Consider the following 22,680-nt stretch of genomic DNA (forward strand, 5'->3'; position numbering starts at 1 on the left):
AAGCAAGAGAAAACAAGGCGAGACAGAGAGCAAGAGAAAACAAGGCGAGACAGAAAGCAAGAGAAAACAAGGCGAGACAGAGAGGAAGAGAAAACAAGGCGAGACAGAAAGCAAGAGAAAACAAGGCGAGACAGAGAGCAAGAGAAAACAAGGCGAGACAAAGAGCAAGAGAAAACAAGGCGAGACAGAAAGCAAGAGAAAACAAGGCGAGACAGAGAGCAAGAGAAAACAAGGCGAGACAGAAAGCAAGAGAAAACAAGGCGAGACAGAGAGCAAGAGAAAACAAGGCGAGACAGAAAGCAAGAGAAAACAAGGCGAGACAGAGAGCAAGAGAAAACAAGGCGAGACAGAGAGCAAGAGAAAACAAGGCGAGACAGAAAGCAAGAGAAAACAAGGCGAGACAGAGAGCAAGAGAAAACAAGGCGAGACAGAAAGCAAGAGAAAACAAGGCGAGACAGAGAGCAAGAGAAAACAAGGCGAGACAGAAAGCAAGAGAAAACAAGGCGAGACAGAGAGCAAGAGAAAACAAGGCGAGACAGAAAGCAAGAGAAAACAAGGCGAGACAGAAAGCAAGAGAAAACAAGGCGAGACAGAAAGCAAGAGAAAACAAAGCGAGACAGAAAGCAAGAGAAAACAAGGCGAGACAGAAAGCAAGAGAAAACAAGGCGAGACAGAGAGCAAGAGAAAACAAGGCGAGACAGAAAGCAAGAGAAAACAAGGCGAGACAGAAAGCAAGAGAAAACAAGGCGAGACAGAGAGCAAGAGAAAACAAGGCGAGACAGAGAGCAAGAGAAAACAAGGCGAGACAGAAAGCAAGAGAAAACAAGGCGAGACAGAGAGCAAGAGAAAACAAGGCGAGACAGAAAGCAAGAGAAAACAAGGCGAGACAGAGAGCAAGAGAAAACAAGGCGAGACAGAAAGCAAGAGAAAACAAGGCGAGACAGAAAGCAAGAGAAAACAAGGCGAGACAGAAAGCAAGAGAAAACAAGGCGAGACAGAAAGCAAGAGAAAACAAGGCGAGACAGAGAGCAAGAGAAAACAAGGCGAGACAGAAAGCAAGAGAAAACAAGGCGAGACAGAGAGCAAGAGAAAACAAGGCGAGACAGAAAGCAAGAGAAAACAAGGCGAGACAGAAAGCAAGAGAAAAGAAGGCGAGACAGAGAGCAAGAGAAAACAAGGCGAGACAGAAAGCAAGAGAAAACAAGGCGAGACAGAGAGCAAGAGAAAACAAGGCGAGACAGAGAGCAAGAGAAAACAAGGCGAGACAGAGAGCAAGAGAAAACAAGGCGAGACAGAAAGCAAGAGAAAACAAGGCGAGACAGAGAGCAAGAGAAAACAAGGCGAGACAGAGAGCAAGAGAAAACAAGGCGAGACAGAGAGCAAGAGAAAACAAGGCGAGACAGAAAGCAAGAGAAAACCAGGCGAGACAGAAAGCAAGAGAAAACAAGGCGAGACAGAGAGCAAGAGAAAACAAGGCGAGACAGAAAGCAAGAGAAAACAAGGCGAGACAGAGAGCAAGAGAAAACAAGGCGAGACAGAGAGCAAGAGAAAACAAGGCGAGACAGAAAGCAAGAGAAAACAAGGCGAGACAGGGAGCAAGAGAAAACAAGGCGAGACAGAGAGCAAGAGAAAACAAGGCGAGACAGAAAGCAAGAGAAAACAAGGCGAGACAGAAAGCAAGAGAAAACAAGGCGAGACAGAGAGCAAGAGAAAACAAGGCGAGACAGAGAGCAAGAGAAAACAAGGCGAGACAGAAAGCAAGAGAAAACAAGGCGAGACAGAAAGCAAGAGAAAACAAGGCGAGACAGAGAGCAAGAGAAAACAAAGCGAGACAGAAAGCAAGAGAAAACAAGGCGAGACAGAGAGCAAGAGAAAACAAGGCGTGACAGAAAGCAAGAGAAAACAAGGCGAGACAGAGAGCAAGAGAAAACAAGGCGAGACAGAAAGCAAGAGAAAACAAGGCGTGACAGAAAGCAAGAGAAAACAAGGCGAGACAGAGAGCAAGAGAAAACAAGGCGAGACAGAGAGCAAGAGAAAACAAGGCGAGACAGAGAGCAAGAGAAAACAAGGCGAGACAGAGAGCAAGAGAAAACAAGGCGAGACAGAGAGCAAGAGAAAACAAGGCGAGACAGAGAGCAAGAGAAAACAAGGCGAGACAGAAAGCAAGAGAAAACAAGGCGAGACAGAAAGCAAGAGAAAACAAGGCGAGACAGAGAGCAAGAGAAAACAAGGCGAGACAGAAAGCAAGAGAAAACAAGGCGAGACAGAGAGCAAGAGAAAACAAGGCGAGACAGAGAGCAAGAGAAAACAAGGCGAGACAGAAAGCAAGAGAAAACAAGGCGAGACAGAGAGCAAGAGAAAACAAGGCGAGACAGAAAGCAAGAGAAAACAAGGCGAGACAGAGAGCAAGAGAAAACAAGGCGAGACAGAAAGCAAGAGAAAACAAGGCGAGACAGAGAGCAAGAGAAAACAAGGCGAGACAGAAAGCAAGAGAAAACAAGGCGAGACAGAGAGCAAGAGAAAACAAGGCGAGACAGAGAGCAAGAGAAAACAAGGCGAGACAGAAAGCAAGAGAAAACAAGGCGAGACAGAGAGCAAGAGAAAACAAGGCGAGACAAAAAGCAAGAGAAAACAAGGCGAGACAGAGAGCAAGAGAAAACAAGGCGAGACAGAAAGCAAGAGAAAACAAGGCGAGACAGAGAGCAAGAGAAAACAAGGCGAGACAGAGAGCAAGAGAAAACAAGGCGAGACAGAGAGCAAGAGAAAACAAGGCGAGACAGAAAGCAAGAGAAAACAAGGCGAGACAGAGAGCAAGAGAAAACAAGGCGAGACAGAAAGCAAGAGAAAACAAGGCGAGACAGAGAGCAAGAGAAAACAAGGCGAGACAGAAAGCAAGAGAAAACAAGGCGAGGCAGAGAGCAAGAGAAAACAAGGCGAGACAGAAAGCAAGAGAAAACAAGGCGAGACAGAAAGCAAGAGAAAACAAGGCGAGACAGAGAGCAAGAGAAAACAAGGCGAGACAGAAAGCAAGAGAAAACAAGGCGAGACAGAAAGCAAGAGAAAACAAGGCGAGACAGAAAGCAAGAGAAAACAAGGCGAGACAGAGAGCAAGAGAAAACAAGGCGAGACAGAGAGCAAGAGAAAACAAGGCGAGACAGAAAGCAAGAGAAAACAAGGCGAGACAGAGAGCAAGAGAAAACAAGGCGAGACAGAAAGCAAGAGAAAACAAGGCGAGACAGAGAGCAAGAGAAAACAAGGCGAGACAGAAAGCAAGAGAAAACAAGGCGAGACAGAGAGCAAGAGAAAACAAGGCGAGACAGAAAGCAAGAGAAAACAAGGCGAGACAGAAAACAAGAGAAAACAAGGCGAGACAGAGAGCAAGAGAAAACAAGGCGAGACAGAAAGCAAGAGAAAACAAGGCGAGACAGAGAGCAAGAGAAAACAAGGCGAGACAGAAAGCAAGAGAAAACAAGGCGAGACAGAGAGCAAGAGAAAACAAGGCGAGACAGAAAGCAAGAGAAAACAAGGCGAGACAGAAAGCAAGAGAAAACAAGGCGAGACAGAAAGCAAGAGAAAACAAGGCGAGACAGAGAGCAAGAGAAAACAAGGCGAGACAGAGAGCAAGAGAAAACAAGGCGAGACAGAGAGCAAGAGAAAACAAGGCGAGACAGAAAGCAAGAGAAAACAAGGCGAGACAGAAAGCAAGAGAAAACAAGGCGAGACAGAGAGCAAGAGAAAACAAGGCGAGACAGAGAGCAAGAGAAAACAAGGCGAGACAGAAAGCAAGAGAAAACAAGGCGAGACAGAAAGCAAGAGAAAACAAGGCGAGACAGAAAGCAAGAGAAAACAAGGCGAGACAGAAAGCAAGAGAAAACAAGGCGAGACAGAAAGCAAGAGAAAACAAGGCGAGACAGAAAGCAAGAGAAAACAAGGCGAGACAGAAAGCAAGAGAAAACAAGGCGAGACAGAAAGCAAGAGAAAACAAGGCGAGACAGAAAGCAAGAGAAAACAAGGCGAGACAGAGAGCAAGAGAAAACAAGGCGAGACAGAGAGCAAGAGAAAACAAGGCGAGACAGAGAGCAAGAGAAAACAAGGCGAGACAGAGAGCAAGAGAAAACAAGGCGAGACAGAAAGCAAGAGAAAACAAGGCGAGACAGAAAGCAAGAGAAAACAAGGCGAGACAGAAAGCAAGAGAAAACAAGGCGAGACAGAAAGCAAGAGAAAACAAGGCGAGACAGAAAGCAAGAGAAAACAAGGCGAGACAGAGAGCAAGAGAAAACAAGGCGAGACAGAGAGCAAGAGAAAACAAGGCGAGACAGAGAGCAAGAGAAAACAAGGCGAGACAGAAAGCAAGAGAAAACAAGGCGAGACAGAAAGCAAGAGAAAACAAGGCGAGACAGAAAGCAAGAGAAAACAAGGCGAGACAGAAAGCAAGAGAAAACAAGGCGAGACAGAGAGCAAGAGAAAACAAGGCGAGACAGAGAGCAAGAGAAAACAAGGCGAGACAGAAAGCAAGAGAAAACAAGGCGAGACAGAAAGCAAGAGAAAACAAGGCGAGACAGAGAGCAAGAGAAAACAAGGCGAGACAGAGAGCAAGAGAAAACAAGGCGAGACAGAGAGCAAGAGAAAACAAGGCGAGACAGAGAGCAAGAGAAAACAAGGCGAGACAGAGAGCAAGAGAAAACAAGGCGAGACAGAAAGCAAGAGAAAACAAGGCGAGACAGAAAGCAAGAGAAAACAAGGCGAGACAGAGAGCAAGAGAAAACAAGGCGAGACAGAGAGCAAGAGAAAACAAGGCGAGACAGAAAGCAAGAGAAAACAAGGCGAGACAGAGAGCAAGAGAAAACAAGGCGAGACAGAGAGCAAGAGAAAACAAGGCGAGACAGAAAGCAAGAGAAAACAAGGCGAGACAGAAAGCAAGAGAAAACAAGGCGAGACAGAAAGCAAGAGAAAACAAGGCGAGACAGAAAGCAAGAGAAAACAAGGCGAGACAGAAAGCAAGAGAAAACAAGGCGAGACAGAAAGCAAGAGAAAACAAGGCGAGACAGAAAGCAAGAGAAAACAAGGCGAGACAGAAAGCAAGAGAAAACAAGGCGAGACAGAAAGCAAGAGAAAACAAGGCGAGACAGAGAGCAAGAGAAAACAAGGCGAGACAGAGAGCAAGAGAAAACAAGGCGAGACAGAAAGCAAGAGAAAACAAGGCGAGACAGAAAGCAAGAGAAAACAAGGCGAGACAGAAAGCAAGAGAAAACAAGGCGAGACAGAAAGCAAGAGAAAACAAGGCGAGACAGAAAGCAAGAGAAAACAAGGCGAGACAGAAAGCAAGAGAAAACAAGGCGAGACAGAAAGCAAGAGAAAACAAGGCGAGACAGAAAGCAAGAGAAAACAAGGCGAGACAGAAAGCAAGAGAAAACAAGGCGAGACAGAAAGCAAGAGAAAACAAGGCGAGACAGAAAGCAAGAGAAAACAAGGCGAGACAGAAAGCAAGAGAAAACAAGGCGAGACAGAAAGCAAGAGAAAACAAGGCGAGACAGGGAGCAAGAGAAAACAAGGCGAGACAGAGAGCAAGAGAAAACAAGGCGAGACAGAAAGCAAGAGAAAACAAGGCGAGACAGAAAGCAAGAGAAAACAAGGCGAGACAGAGAGCAAGAGAAAACAAGGCGAGACAGAGAGCAAGAGAAAACAAGGCGAGACAGAAAGCAAGAGAAAACAAAGCGAGACAGAAAGCAAGAGAAAACAAGGCGAGACAGAAAGCAAGAGAAAACAAGGCGAGACAGAGAGCAAGAGAAAACAGAGCGAGACAGAAAGCAAGAGAAAACAAGGCGAGACAGAGAGCAAGAGAAAACAAGGCGTGACAGAAAGCAAGAGAAAACAAGGCGAGACAGAGAGCAAGAGAAAACAAGGCGAGACAGAAAGCAAGAGAAAACAAGGCGTGACAGAAAGCAAGAGAAAACAAGGCGAGACAGAGAGCAAGAGAAAACAAGGCGAGACAGAAAGCAAGAGAAAACAAGGCGAGACAGAGAGCAAGAGAAAACAAGGCGAGACAGAAAGCAAGAGAAAACAAGGCGAGACAGAGAGCAAGAGAAAACAAGGCGAGACAGAGAGCAAGAGAAAACAAGGCGAGACAGAAAGCAAGAGAAAACAAGGCGAGACAGAGAGCAAGAGAAAACAAGGCGAGACAGAAAGCAAGAGAAAACAAGGCGAGACAGAGAGCAAGAGAAAACAAGACGAGACAGAAAGCAAGAGAAAACAAGGCGAGACAGAGAGCAAGAGAAAACAAGGCGAGACAGAGAGCAAGAGAAAACAAGGCGAGACAGAAAGCAAGAGAAAACAAGGCGAGACAGAGAGCAAGAGAAAACAAGGCGAGACAGAAAGCAAGAGAAAACAAGGCGAGACAGAGAGCAAGAGAAAACAAGGCGAGACAGAAAGCAAGAGAAAACAAGGCGAGACAGAGAGCAAGAGAAAACAAGGCGAGACAGAAAGCAAGAGAAAACAAGGCGAGACAGAAAGCAAGAGAAAACAAGGCGAGACAGAAAGCAAGAGAAAACAAGGCGAGACAGAAAGCAAGAGAAAACAAGGCGAGACAGAAAGCAAGAGAAAACAAGGCGAGACAGAGAGCAAGAGAAAACAAGGCGAGACAGAAAGCAAGAGAAAACAAGGCGAGACAGAAAGCAAGAGAAAACAAGGCGAGACAGAGAGCAAGAGAAAACAAGGCGAGACAGAGAGCAAGAGAAAACAAGGCGTGACAGAAAGCAAGAGAAAACAAGGCGAGACAGAAAGCAAGAGAAAACAAGGCGAGACAGAGAGCAAGAGAAAACAAAGCGAGACAGAAAGCAAGAGAAAACAAGGCGAGACAGAGAGCAAGAGAAAACAAGGCGTGACAGAAAGCAAGAGAAAACAAGGCGAGACAGAGAGCAAGAGAAAACAAGGCGAGACAGAAAGCAAGAGAAAACAAGGCGTGACAGAAAGCAAGAGAAAACAAGGCGAGACAGAGAGCAAGAGAAAACAAGGCGAGACAGAAAGCAAGAGAAAACAAGGCGAGACAGAGAGGAAGAGAAAACAAGGCGAGACAGAAAGCAAGAGAAAACAAGGCGAGACAGAGAGCAAGAGAAAACAAGGCGAGACAAAGAGCAAGAGAAAACAAGGCGAGACAGAAAGCAAGAGAAAACAAGGCGAGACAGAGAGCAAGAGAAAACAAGGCGAGACAGAAAGCAAGAGAAAACAAGGCGAGACAGAGAGCAAGAGAAAACAAGGCGAGACAGAAAGCAAGAGAAAACAAGGCGAGACAGAGAGCAAGAGAAAACAAGGCGAGACAGAGAGCAAGAGAAAACAAGGCGAGACAGAAAGCAAGAGAAAACAAGGCGAGACAGAGAGCAAGAGAAAACAAGGCGAGACAGAAAGCAAGAGAAAACAAGGCGAGACAGAGAGCAAGAGAAAACAAGGCGAGACAGAAAGCAAGAGAAAACAAGGCGAGACAGAGAGCAAGAGAAAACAAGGCGAGACAGAAAGCAAGAGAAAACAAGGCGAGACAGAAAGCAAGAGAAAACAAGGCGAGACAGAAAGCAAGAGAAAACAAAGCGAGACAGAAAGCAAGAGAAAACAAGGCGAGACAGAAAGCAAGAGAAAACAAGGCGAGACAGAGAGCAAGAGAAAACAAGGCGAGACAGAAAGCAAGAGAAAACAAGGCGAGACAGAAAGCAAGAGAAAACAAGGCGAGACAGAGAGCAAGAGAAAACAAGGCGAGACAGAGAGCAAGAGAAAACAAGGCGAGACAGAAAGCAAGAGAAAACAAGGCGAGACAGAGAGCAAGAGAAAACAAGGCGAGACAGAAAGCAAGAGAAAACAAGGCGAGACAGAGAGCAAGAGAAAACAAGGCGAGACAGAAAGCAAGAGAAAACAAGGCGAGACAGAAAGCAAGAGAAAACAAGGCGAGACAGAAAGCAAGAGAAAACAAGGCGAGACAGAAAGCAAGAGAAAACAAGGCGAGACAGAGAGCAAGAGAAAACAAGGCGAGACAGAAAGCAAGAGAAAACAAGGCGAGACAGAGAGCAAGAGAAAACAAGGCGAGACAGAAAGCAAGAGAAAACAAGGCGAGACAGAAAGCAAGAGAAAACAAGGCGAGACAGAGAGCAAGAGAAAACAAGGCGAGACAGAAAGCAAGAGAAAACAAGGCGAGACAGAGAGCAAGAGAAAACAAGGCGAGACAGAGAGCAAGAGAAAACAAGGCGAGACAGAGAGCAAGAGAAAACAAGGCGAGACAGAGAGCAAGAGAAAACAAGGCGAGACAGAGAGCAAGAGAAAACAAGGCGAGACAGAAAGCAAGAGAAAACAAGGCGAGACAGAGAGCAAGAGAAAACAAGGCGAGACAGAAAGCAAGAGAAAACAAGGCGAGACAGAGAGCAAGAGAAAACAAGGCGAGACAGAAAGCAAGAGAAAACCAGGCGAGACAGAAAGCAAGAGAAAACAAGGCGAGACAGAGAGCAAGAGAAAACAAGGCGAGACAGAAAGCAAGAGAAAACAAGGCGAGACAGAGAGCAAGAGAAAACAAGGCGAGACAGAGAGCAAGAGAAAACAAGGCGAGACAGAAAGCAAGAGAAAACAAGGCGAGACAGAAAGCAAGAGAAAACAAGGCGAGACAGAGAGCAAGAGAAAACAAGGCGAGACAGAAAGCAAGAGAAAACAAGGCGAGACAGAGAGCAAGAGAAAACAAGGCGAGACAGAAAGCAAGAGAAAACAAGGCGAGACAGAGAGCAAGAGAAAACAAGGCGAGACAGAAAGCAAGAGAAAACAAGGCGAGACAGAGAGCAAGAGAAAACAAGGCGAGACAGAGAGCAAGAGAAAACAAGGCGAGACAGAAAGCAAGAGAAAACAAGGCGAGACAGAGAGCAAGAGAAAACAAGGCGAGACAGAGAGCAAGAGAAAACAAGGCGAGACAGAAAGCAAGAGAAAACAAGGCGAGACAGAAAGCAAGAGAAAACAAGGCGAGACAGAGAGCAAGAGAAAACAAGGCGAGACAGAGAGCAAGAGAAAACAAGGCGAGACAGAAAGCAAGAGAAAACAAGGCGAGACAGAAAGCAAGAGAAAACAAGGCGAGACAGAAAGCAAGAGAAAACAGGGCGAGACAGAAAGCAAGAGAAAACAAGGCGAGACAGAGAGCAAGAGAAAACAAGGCGAGACAGAAAGCAAGAGAAAACAAGGCGAGACAGAAAGCAAGAGAAAACAAGGCGAGACAGAGAGCAAGAGAAAACAAGGCGAGACAGAGAGCAAGAGAAAACAAGGCGAGACAGAGAGCAAGAGAAAACAAGGCGAGACAGAGAGCAAGAGAAAACAAGGCGAGACAGAGAGCAAGAGAAAACAAGGCGAGACAGAGAGCAAGAGAAAACAAGGCGAGACAGAGAGCAAGAGAAAACAAGGCGAGACAGAGAGCAAGAGAAAACAAGGCGAGACAGAGAGCAAGAGAAAACAAGGCGAGACAGAGAGCAAGAGAAAACAAGGCGAGACAGAGAGCAAGAGAAAACAAGGCGAGACAGAGAGCAAGAGAAAACAAGGCGAGACAGAAAGCAAGAGAAAACAAGGCGAGACAGAAAGCAAGAGAAAACAAGGCGAGACAGAGAGCAAGAGAAAACAAGGCGAGACAGAGAGCAAGAGAAAACAAGGCGAGACAGAAAGCAAGAGAAAACAAGGCGAGACAGAGAGCAAGAGAAAACAAGGCGAGACAGAGAGCAAGAGAAAACAAGGCGAGACAGAAAGCAAGAGAAAACAAGGCGAGACAGAAAGCAAGAGAAAACAAGGCGAGACAGAAAGCAAGAGAAAACAAGGCGAGACAGAAAGCAAGAGAAAACAAGGCGAGACAGAAAGCAAGAGAAAACAAGGCGAGACAGAAAGCAAGAGAAAACAAGGCGAGACAGAAAGCAAGAGAAAACAAGGCGAGACAGAAAGCAAGAGAAAACAAGGCGAGACAGAAAGCAAGAGAAAACAAGGCGAGACAGAGAGCAAGAGAAAACAAGGCGAGACAGAGAGCAAGAGAAAACAATGCGAGACAGAAAGCAAGAGAAAACAAGGCGAGACAGAAAGCAAGAGAAAACAAGGCGAGACAGAAAGCAAGAGAAAACAAGGCGAGACAGAAAGCAAGAGAAAACAAGGCGAGACAGAAAGCAAGAGAAAACAAGGCGAGACAGAAAGCAAGAGAAAACAAGGCGAGACAGAAAGCAAGAGAAAACAAGGCGAGACAGAAAGCAAGAGAAAACAAGGCGAGACAGAAAGCAAGAGAAAACAAGGCGAGACAGAAAGCAAGAGAAAACAAGGCGAGACAGGGAGCAAGAGAAAACAAGGCGAGACAGAGAGCAAGAGAAAACAAGGCGAGACAGAAAGCAAGAGAAAACAAGGCGAGACAGAAAGCAAGAGAAAACAAGGCGAGACAGAAAGCAAGAGAAAACAAGGCGAGACAGAGAGCAAGAGAAAACAAGGCGAGACAGAGAGCAAGAGAAAACAAGGCGAGACAGAAAGCAAGAGAAAACAAGGCGAGACAGAAAGCAAGAGAAAACAAGGCGAGACAGAAAGCAAGAGAAAACAAGGCGAGACAGAGAGCAAGAGAAAACAAAGCGAGACAGAAAGCAAGAGAAAACAAGGCGAGACAGAGAGCAAGAGAAAACAAGGCGAGACAGAGAGCAAGAGAAAACAAGGCGAGACAGAGAGCAAGAGAAAACAAGGCGAGACAGAAAGCAAGAGAAAACAAGGCGAGACAGAGAGCAAGAGAAAACAAGGCGAGACAGAAAGCAAGAGAAAACAAGGCGAGACAGAGAGCAAGAGAAAACAAGGCGAGACAGAAAGCAAGAGAAAACAAGGCGAGACAGAGAGCAAGAGAAAACAAGGCGAGACAGAAAGCAAGAGAAAACAAGGCGAGACAGAAAGCAAGAGAAAACAAGGCGAGACAGAAAGCAAGAGAAAACAAGGCGAGACAGAAAGCAAGAGAAAACAAGGCGAGACAGAAAGCAAGAGAAAACAAGGCGAGACAGAGAGCAAGAGAAAACAAGGCGAGACAGAAAGCAAGAGAAAACAAGGCGAGACAGAAAGCAAGAGAAAACAAGGCGAGACAGAAAGCAAGAGAAAACAAGGCGAGACAGAGAGCAAGAGAAAACAAGGCGAGACAGAAAGCAAGAGAAAACAAGGCGAGACAGAGAGCAAGAGAAAACAAGGCGAGACAGAAAGCAAGAGAAAACAAGGCGAGACAGAAAGCAAGAGAAAACAAGGCGAGACAGAAAGCAAGAGAAAACAAGGCGAGACAGAAAGCAAGAGAAAACAAGGCGAGACAGAGAGCAAGAGAAAACAAGGCGAGACAGAGAGCAAGAGAAAACAAGGCGAGACAGAAAGCAAGAGAAAACAAGGCGAGACAGAGAGCAAGAGAAAACAAGGCGAGACAGAAAGCAAGAGAAAACAAGGCGAGACAGAGAGCAAGAGAAAACAAGGCGAGACAGAAAGCAAGAGAAAACCAGGCGAGACAGAAAGCAAGAGAAAACCAGGCGAGACAGAAAGCAAGAGAAAACAAGGCGAGACAGAGAGCAAGAGAAAACAAGGCGAGACAGAAAGCAAGAGAAAACAAGGCGAGACAGAGAGCAAGAGAAAACAAGGCGAGACAGAGAGCAAGAGAAAACAAGGCGAGACAGAAAGCAAGAGAAAACAAGGCGAGACAGAAAGCAAGAGAAAACAAGGCGAGACAGAGAGCAAGAGAAAACAAGGCGAGACAGAAAGCAAGAGAAAACAAGGCGAGACAGAGAGCAAGAGAAAACAAGGCGAGACAGAAAGCAAGAGAAAACAAGGCGAGACAGAAAGCAAGAGAAAACAAGGCGAGACAGAGAGCAAGAGAAAACAAGGCGAGACAGAAAGCAAGAGAAAACAAGGCGAGACAGAGAGCAAGAGAAAACAAGGCGAGACAGAAAGCAAGAGAAAACAAGGCGAGACAGAAAGCAAGAGAAAACAAGGCGAGACAGAGAGCAAGAGAAAACAAGGCGAGACAGAAAGCAAGAGAAAACAAGGCGAGACAGAGAGCAAGAGAAAACAAGGCGAGACAGAGAGCAAGAGAAAACAAGGCGAGACAGAAAGCAAGAGAAAACAAGGCGAGACAGAGAGCAAGAGAAAACAAGGCGAGACAGAAAGCAAGAGAAAACAAGGCGAGACAGAGAGCAAGAGAAAACAAGGCGAGACAGAAAGCAAGAGAAAACAAGGCGAGACAGAGAGCAAGAGAAAACAAGGCGAGACAGAAGCAGAAGAAAACACGGTTAAACAAAGAGCAAGAGAAAATAAGGTGAAACGGGGAGCAAGGCAAGACAGTGAGAGGGGGAAAGTAAGACTGGTCAGAGAGGAAGGGACAATAAGGCAGAACAGAAATTTAAAGATCAATATTAATCCAATATACAACAGTGTAAAATTATAATTTCTTCATTTAAACTTCTGTAAAATTATATTCACTGAAGCTTTTGACTTTGAAATTTTTAATGAAAATTAATTCACATGCTATAATTTGCCCACCAAATTGAAGATTAATTTATTTTTTTGTATAAGATGAAATAATTTTTAAAAGTGTGTTGATTATACTACTTTTAAAACTCATTCCATCTGATATAAAAAAAAAAAAATAATCTATCATTTGGTGGGCAAATTATAGCATTTTAATTAATTTTCATTAAAAATTTCAAAGTTGAAAGTTTCAGTGAATAAAATGTGTATAGCACAAATGTTAAAAAATAAAACTAAAAATTTGTTGTTCAAAAAACGTTGAACCAAATGCATTGGTCATTAAAATAATTACATTTTCACAATATAAACAAACCAGTTTGACATTGCTAGGTTTAGCCTTGCCCCTTTGGTAATTACAGTTTAGAAATCTATTCTGCGTCACTTGCTTCACTTTAAACTCATCTTGCAGGCATCCTTTTAAAAATATTGTCTCTTCCTTGGCCAGTTTTTAACAATATTTTATAAAGCAAGATTCATTTTCATCCAAATCCCTATTTACATTTGTTCTAATTATTCATTTTTCTCTTCAAGATGATCAATATCTTAGAAAACATCCCAAAATAATTTGATCTGACTGTAGCTACAATAGAGAATTACAGCAATTGTGCTTCCAGCAACGCAAATAGACAGAGTAATCGAGGTGATGATTTGTGCATAGAAAACAGCTATCATTTATTATTTTTGACAATATCCTAAATCCTGTCTGATAAGCACAATTTGTGAGATGAATGAGGTTTTTGATGAATATGAACTAAAAATGTGCAAATGGTCACATTCTGTTTCTGTTCTAGTTTATCTAATCTAGTCTTCTAGTCTAGATTAATAAAATGGAAACAATTACTGCCCCTGAAAAAAAAAACATTATAGCTTTGCAGATGCCACATATAACCTCAATATGGTCAGACTACTATCTTTTGTCAGTTTAGCACATATTAATGACTTTTACCTTTTATCAAACAATCTTATATTCATCTTAAAAGAGTCACATTCAAAATTAAGTCATTAAACAATAGAACAATTATTTTCTCCTCTACCTCTCCCCAATGCAATCAGGAAGTCTACATGAGGCACAGCTTTTAACAAGAATGTTGTGTTTAATTTTTATTCCTATACATTTCCTAACAACTTAATCAAAATAAAACATAAATAACTCAGTCTAGAAGGCTTTTTCCTTCATTGACTGACACCAGAACAAATGTTTTTAGGATTGTTTAACATGTTTTCAGACATTTCTTTGTATTAGTTTCATTTCTTAGAAACCACTTCACGAACACAAAACAAAAAGTATCTAAATCTGTCATCGAAAGATACAAGAACCAATGGTTTTAGGATTGATTTACTGCAATGGTGGAGTCTTGCACATTTTTAGGGGCCATTAGACATAGCTGTTCGTAAAACTTTACCTCAACTGCCTTTTTAACATTTATTTCTTTAGATATTTTTTCTTCCTAGGGCCTACCAACCCAGTTGTGAGTTTTCATTCCAGATTATTACCAATTTTTTCAGAAAAACAAAACGAAATTACCTCGGTCTATAAGGATTTCTCCTTCATTGCAAAAAACAACAGTGGTTTCAACATTGATTAAAATATGTCTTTGTAACCAGTCTTTCCTTTATTGGGGAAGATCAGGCACACATGTAAACTTTTTTTAAAAAGTTAACTAACATGCCTTTTAACAGTTTTATTTGCTTCATTATTGCTTAAAATATTTTTCGGAAAAAAATCTTTATTCTTTACTTTCCATTATGAGGGGGGGCACATTCTTTTACATTAATTAACATGCTTTTTAGCATTGCTTTTTGTTGGTTATTAACTTACCAAACAAAACAAAATAAGTTTAGTCTATGATAATGCACTAGAAAATCAGTTTGATTTGTTTCAGAAGAGGTGAGGTTCTTTCAAAGAAATTTGTTCTGGTTTTGTACCATCTTTCCACAAGGCAACGCCAGTACACAGATCCTGCTAGTACGGAAATATAATCAATGAAATTCAAATAAAATCATTGTCAGACAAGTTTTTATGAAATTTTATTGAGATATCAATTATTTTCATTTGTAAAAAATGTGCAAATCTTTATTTTCTCAAGAAAGCATATTTTTTTTTTAGAATCTTAAATCTTGGGCACAAGCAAATTTGAGACAATATTTTGGCTTTCAATATTTGAATCTTTGAAATGCTGAAGATAAAATGTTACTCACCTTAGCCTCACACTGTAGATGAACTCCAGGCACAGATAAAGAAGTAATCAGCATTGTGACACAACGTAATAAAAATACAGTTCCCATCAAAGAGAATAAACGTCTCATCAATATAAACCTAAAAAGATAGAATTTTTTAATTAAAAATTAAAATAACTGATAAAATACATTTTTCATAGTTACCATTTTTTTTTAAATACAAAATTTAAAATTTACTAGAATTCCAGATTATAGAGTGACACATTTCCAAAAAAGTTTGTGTCACATGAATAAATCAAAAATAAAAATGAGAACATCTGATTTTTTATGTATTATATAACTAACAAATTTAAGTTAGGACTAATGGACTTTAAAAGGCTATATTTCTATAAAAGTTTCATTCAAAAAATTAAGTAAAACATATATATTGAATTATTTGGGAGAAATTGAATAATCAGTTGGTTGAGATTTTATATTACCTTTTGTTCAAATACGAACATCCTAACTTATTAATTAAGTAAATATTTTTGCCTACTATAAACAACTTTCACAAACAGAAAAAGTAAAAATTTACCCATCAAAAGTAGATTATTCATCAAAGCCTTGGTGCACAGATGCACAATTTAAAAATATTTTTTAATGAATAATTTAATGGAAAATAATTGCTCTTAAATGATATATTTATAAATGCAATTTTTTCCCCTGTGTTATGGCAATGCTTTAATCTCTATGAAATTGCAAATAGTGTCCCAAACTGTCAATGTTAATATCTGATGATTTGCTAAGAATTTTCAAGTTAGATGTTTCCAAATTCATTGAGCTAATAGGTTTCTAATAATCAACTTTAATGAGTGGAGATTCATATAAACACCAATGAAATAAATCCAAACGTATTAGCATTTGACATAGATAAAACAAGTTCTCTTTATTTTTTCAAGAATATTTCCCTTAATTTCACTTTGTGCTTTTTCAAGCTGACATCCAAAATTGCTAGCAAAGACTCATCTAGCAAATATAAATTTAAGTGTGGCTTACAGAGCAAAAGAATCAGTGTATTTCATTTGGAAGCTTATCTCCAGCTTTTACTTTTAGGTTTGCAAAAATTCTGAATGGAGAGTTTCCATTTCTGTCAAATCCAATTGTTTTTTTCCTTGTTCAGTGGCTCAGACATTTTATGAGAATATGCAAGCTCACTCCAGTTTCATGATTCAGCAGGTCAACTGCCTCCAAATTTTAATTTATGTGGTCTTGTCTAATCACTTGATTCCAAGATTTTCTTGGCTGGCCAACATGTTTGCAATTTAGAACATCCATGATTCTGCAACAGTTTATCCAGGAGGATGAATGTTCTACATTGCCATACAAACATAATCAATTCACCCTTAGAATAACCTCCACGCTGGACAAGTCAAGTGATAATTTATTAAAGCAATGGCCTTTGCAAATTGATTCTTCTCCATTTTTCTTCCCCCTATGAAGATTGAAATATGAAGATGATCAGTTATATAACCAGATGGGCAGCTTGCAGCTCAAATAAAAACTTCATTCTCTAAAACTGTTTTTTAAATTAATTGCATCACTATTGTAAGAAAAGTATGCTACAACATTTGATTTTCAGCAAGCAAACTTTCAGGTTTTTTATGTTCTTTTGAAATTAATAAATAGAATCTATATTTCTATAAAAAAAAATGTGTTGTTCTCTCCTCGTAAACAAATGTTAAATTTCAGCTGCTAGTCTCTGCCAAGATAATTATTTCTCTAAAGAAAATTAATGATCCCTGAAAACCTGACATAAGATGATTTAACTCAATCAAGTATAACTCCTTAATTGAAAGGGATGTGACTATCGTTTACAACCCTGGGGAGCTGGTTGTAATAATGATGTAACAGCCCTCCCAGAAACATACCCATGGTGTGGACCAATAAAGTTAAACTCTCCAGAAAAAAAAATTGTATCACATATTGACTCAAGATTGGAAATCCTATGTCCAATCTTTTGTTTGTTTAGTCACTGGCACCTCTAATTAATAGAAACTGACTACATTCACACTATCAGCCACCCTGAGTTGACTATTCATCCTTCCAACTGTTGATCCCTTATACCTCAGTGAATCATTTCCTACCATTGTCCTGGGTCATGACTGGTTTTTTCTTTTCTTTTAACAACTTTTTTTCCTTTTTATGAATCACTTCCTAATGCTCTCCAGGCTCCTAGCTTGAAGAGGTACATCCATAGTATCTCATGTCCATTCATATGGCAAAAAATTGCATGCAGGGATGCCCAAAGAGGTTAGACGCTTCACCCCAAAAGGTGCAACAGATTTCAGCATGTGTCATCAGAGTGTCAGGAAAATGCTCAAAGAGAGGAGACACCAGCACTAGTCTATTCTCCATGATTAAACCAGCAAGTGTCCAAAATATACTGACAAAAAAAAAAAAAACACACAAACAGAATTTGCGAAAACCAAAGAAGTACACTGACATAAAAAAAAAACAACGAAACGACCATGGCGGTAAGTAAGAAATATTAATTACGAATTCAGAAAAAATAAAACACCATGGAGTAAGATAACATTGGAAAAATAAGTTGAGATTTTTATTTTTGTCCTCTTCTTTGCACTGTTCACAACAATTCAGTTACCCATCAGTGCTTAAAAAAAAAAATACAGTTGTCGGCCATCTTCTTCACTGTCAACATTTTTTTCTAAAATAATATTGAATATTTCTGTCTCGATATATTTTATTTTTTTTCTAGTTTATGAAAAAGACATTAAGGAATTTAAAACTATGTTCAATGTTTGTTTGCAAAGTTATTGAAGGAAACAAATTACTGTTCTCTTTTCCTCTATTCTAAAAATACTAAAACCTGGTTAATCTTAACTCTTAAGGACTGTCCATATCTATCTAAAAAATGTTTAATATGTAAAAACAAAAAAAAAAACAAAAAAAAAAAAAAAATAGGGCACAAAAGCTCCCATTGCAGAAATAAAATTAAACATAAAACCTGAGTGTGTTTGGCAGAAACTGAAAATAATGAAGGTTAACAAAAATATGTGACTATAAGAACTCATGATAAAGAAATAAAAATGCAATTCGATTCAGGTTCGGACCTTTCAATAGAAAATTTAAATACCTGGAAAAAATTAAATAAACCCACAATGCTGTGAACATGTAAAACAGCAAAGGCTGTTAATTTCAAAAGGTGAATTTTTGGCTAATATCACATTATTGATAAAAATGTGAAAGCTAAAAGCCTACGTGCTACGGAATATCACTAATCTACTCGGGTCAGACTGGATGCATGAATTTAATTTATGAGGCCTGCCAATATCTACAAGCAAAATTATGCTAGCAGAAATGGAGACGTTAATCGTGAATTTAAAAAATAAATTTACCGAAGTATTAACGCACGGCATAGGAAAATGTACAAAAATGGCCGCGGAACTAAGGTTAAAGCGAAATGTACAACCAATTTTTCAAAGAAAACACGTCATTTGTGTCTCTGGAAAAAAATAATGGTGGATAGTTTTTCCAAATGGCCAGAGGTGCTAAAATGCAGGGAACCCACCACAGCGGTAATCATTAATTTCCTACATTAGCTTTTCATTCAGTTTGGCGTTGTTGATTGGTTAGTGATAATGCTATCCAATTCACTTCCTCAGAGTTCAAAAAATTTTACGAGACATACCAGATAAAACATTTCACAACCCCACAATATTATCCAAGGAGTAACAGCAAAGTGGAACGCTTTGTAAACACCCTAAGAAGGACGTGAAAAAAGGCTTATGGGTTACCTACAAAAAAAAAAAAAAAAACATCTATAGCAGTTTCTTCAAGCATACAGGATTATCGCAAACCTTAACACCCCCAGCAGCCCGATCACCAGCAAAAGTTATGTAAAATCAGATCAGTATTTGAAAAGTTGCTACCAGACAAACCACACAAAGAAAAACTCTACGGTAACACTAAAAAAATACAATCTTGGAAAAAAAAAAAAAAAAAAAAAAAAAAAAGAAAGTACTTCAAGCATTTTAGAAATAATGTTTCACTTTGGGGACTGGGAAAAATAATACAGAGAATTGGCAATGTTATCTATATAATCCAGAGACCAAAATTCACACACAAAAGGCATGTGAACGTGATATGCAAACATATGACTGAGGACCTAGAAGAGTTACCTCAGGAAGAAGTAGAGGCCATCTATGACACAATTGATATTGAGCCTTCTCAAACCATACCAGAACCATGATGTTCAGGCAGAAAAAGGAAAATCACTGAGCCATTCATGGTCCACCCAAAGAGGAAAAAATACTGATATACGGTTCGGAGTTATCAGCTTTGGAGGGGGTGTTGTGGTAGAACTAACCTTTGTTACCTACTCATAGACTATTCAACACTCAATAATACCAGAAGACCAAGCCGTAAGACGGAAGTTGATGTCCGGTGAACCGGCATCCTGTTTTCCTTGTAACCCTTTAACAGGCATATTTTGGCATATGTCCTCATTATTTAACATCGACTGATTACTGATTGATTGGTCAATTAACAGGTTTTCTAATGCCAATTTATGAGCAATAGATGGTGCTGATATTAATTTAGTAATATTGAAAACAAAGACAACTCCTTTTTTTGCTCACCGGTGAAAATTCATCGAAGACACATGTGCTATCTAAACAGTATTTTCAAATAACAGACACAGAGCACTGGCAACATGCATTTTTTTTTGACTGGGCTGAATCTAAGGTAAATAGAGGTAAGCATATGGAAAATTTCTCTCAAAATTCGTATTGAATTAACATTATTTTGTACTTAAATTATTGTCAAAGAAAGTTATTCTATTCAGTTTCCAATTGCGATCACATGCAAATAAAAAATAAAGCATTCTTCAGTCATACCTTGTTCCTCATTTCCGGACCCATACTACCATTGTATATATTTTTTTATTTTTCTGGCTTAGATAATGTATATCAGGCATAATTTAAATACATGAAAAATTAATTAAATATTAACAACAACCTTCAACTATTATGGCAACCAGTTTCTGCTGGAAGTATTTTGAAGTCAATCCCAAGAATAAGAATACATCTGTCTGCAAGTCATCACATCAAGGGGTGGTAAATCAGTAAAAACTTTTACAACTAATATTTTAAACCATTTTCGAAAAGTTTATCCAGAAGAAGCAAAAGTTGGAGATAAGAAAAGGAAACAATGTTCAGGGACAGACGTTCTAGGAACAAACAGCAGCAATTACAAGCCTCCAGTTAAAATCCTACTAACATAATAATCAATAATGCATTATGCGTTCAAGTTTCCATTAAGGTCTACAACTCCCAATTCTTGAAAGCCTGCCCTTCCCTCCTTCATCGGTTCCCATCTCTCAGTGTTATCCTAACAGAAGGATCCTTCTTTCTTCCTCCTTCAGTCACAATCTCTTATCATCCTGACAGGGTGGGGTTTCCTTTTCTTTTTGAGACTAATCTTCATAATTATAATTCTTTAATTTCATTTTCAAAGAGTATTTACCTTAATTTACCTATCGGGTTAATTCGCATCTTGTCACTGATCATGGTCAGTTCATAATTTGAATTTTTGGGTAACAAAGAACAAATCTGCCACTTAATCCTTCTGAGGTATCAAGTGCCACTCTCCCAATTTAAGAAGACTTGACATCATTTTAAGAGTCTAGTTAATGGCACCCTGCCCCGATTCATAATTTGGTAGCAAAAATAAACAAACAGCGACTTAAACCTTTTGAAAATATCACTGCTTGAAAGGGTTCAATACTATTTTGTGAATTCTGTGAGCAATTAACCCAAACCCATTAGTTTTTTTTTTGGCCGAATATCAACCTTTTTTCTTTTCTTGGTTTTTCTTTTGCTCTGCCAATATTGTTATAGGTTTCTCCTGTAAAATTAACTTCATGTCTACAATGGGTGGTACAGGCATTTTGCCATCAACCAGGAGAGTTCATCTACAAAGCAATTGCCCTAGCTGGTGGAGAAAGAAAAATCTGGCTAATGACGGTTGGATTCCACATCATTATGTGGAATCCAACCTTTATTTATGGAATCACTTGCTGTTGGAACAGCAAGTAACTAGAGATCAACGAATTGTCGATTTCATATTTTCAGGTTTGGTCAGCATTTGTGAGGGACACAGTGGGGAGGATGTGGGAGCCGGCTCAATGCACTTGGCTGTGGGGTTTTCTCTGGGGCAATTGCAGACAAAAAATATTTGGAGAAAAAAGTTTTTTTTGTTTTTTTTACACCAAGCGAAAAACAAATTTGTTTATAACAATCACTGAAAGAACCAATATTCCCACGAATATTTAGTTGAATATTTTTACGTTTCTATAGAAATCCAGAATACTAACTCAAAATCCTCTATACTTCTAAGAAGATTGTATACTATTACTCAATTTTGAGCATTCATGCATAAAAATTACAAGTTCTATACCAATTATCCTTTTATCCACTTGTAAATGAATAAGTACACTTTCTCACAATCCATTTGCCTTTGAGTATATGTTTTTGCTCAGTACTTTTTTTTAGGTTAATATCCATTCCTGTTTATATTCTGTTTTATAACTGTATATTTTAAATATTGCAAATAAATATTGCATTTTTCACATCTAAATTGTGTTGGAGATTGCGATTCTTTTGTTGCACTTATTAGTTATTCTCTTTCCCCAATAGAAAAAAAAATCACATTTTCCATTTTAAAAATATTTTTCTGAATGATGATTTGAAACTATGCCATAATTATCAATATTTTCGTTGAATCTGAAAAGATTAAAAAGTATTTGCTTATTAAGATATCGTTGTTGCTAGTCTTTTTTTTTTACATTTATGGTTAGTTTAATATTTATCTTAAATGCATAATTAAGAAACTCGTAAATATATAGTCACTAGTTGCATATTGTGATGCTCCTCTTAAATCTTTATTTTTCTTTTACTTAAGCATTTTAATTAAATATAATGCTTCAGTAAACAGTAATAAAACCGTGTTATCAGAAACATACAGTTTACAGAAAACACCAGGAGGCACCAAATGAAAGTTCTGTGATGATTTCTTTTTTTCGGTCAAACAATGGCCAATTTTTACAATTAAAAATAGCTTTGTATTAACAAAAATAATCTAATTGATTGAAAGAAATATTAAATAATATGATTAAATTGGATAATTTTATGACACGTTTAGAACATTCAAAGCAAGAAGAAAAAAGTAAATTTCATGAGTCAATGTTTATTTTTGAATAACAAATAACTGATAGCAAGAAAAATTTTTTTTGATTTTTTTTGTTAAAATCAAAATAAATATTTACATTTTTTATATAATAAACCAAGGATAGCAAACGTTTTCTTTATCATTAGGTAAAGGCAGTCAACGTATCGACACCTTCCAGCATTTCCTGTAAACTGCTCGGATGATTTTGACGATAGCATGATCCTTATACTTGTGGGTTGAGCCAGCTATTCTGCATAAGTACTAAATATAATGCTTATAGGAATAGTAGTAACATTTAAAATTATTTATTTTTGTTGATAAAGTTATATATTACTTGGTCAACTATTAGCACTTATTAAATTCTTATCCAAAAGAAGATTCTTCAGTTACATTTGATTTTCCTATTGTTCAATTCATATTTGATAATTTTTGTTCTAATGTGTAAAACTTTACACTTAAATTTCAAATTCCATGTACATTCGTAATTTGAATAAATTTAATAATTAAGGACAAAAATTTTATCATTTAAGTAAGTAAACTTACAGGTCATACTTAGTTAAAATCACAGGCAAATTAAAAAATATTCTAATGATATTAAATTTATTAAAAAATAAATTCATTAAAAAAAATAAAAATGCTTCAAGCATTACCAATAAAGGTTTCAGGTTCACAAAAACAGTGAACCATTCAAAATGTAGTAAACTCCAAAAAAATATCTGCATATGCTTTTTACTAATATCTTTCATACATTTCTTTTCTTGA

General features: G+C 39.1%; 1 protein-coding gene across 2 annotated transcripts in view; it reads right to left on the minus strand.

Moving 5' to 3' along the window:
* Positions 1–22,680, minus strand: part of LOC145276842 (sphingomyelin synthase-related protein 1-like) — a 195,543-nt gene that overhangs the window by 44,519 nt on the left and 128,344 nt on the right. For both annotated transcript variants that reach the window (XM_080128205.1, XM_080128206.1), the window contains one exon: positions 14,713–14,830. In XM_080128205.1, the coding sequence (XP_079984331.1) occupies positions 14,713–14,830 (118 nt within the window). The remainder of the gene's footprint in view (positions 1–14,712; positions 14,831–22,680) is intronic.

Source organism: Euprymna scolopes, chromosome 5, assembly GCF_053919585.1.
Source record: "Euprymna scolopes isolate OS-2025 chromosome 5, ASM5391958v1, whole genome shotgun sequence".
Classification (NCBI taxonomy): Eukaryota; Metazoa; Mollusca; class Cephalopoda; order Sepiida; family Sepiolidae; genus Euprymna; species Euprymna scolopes.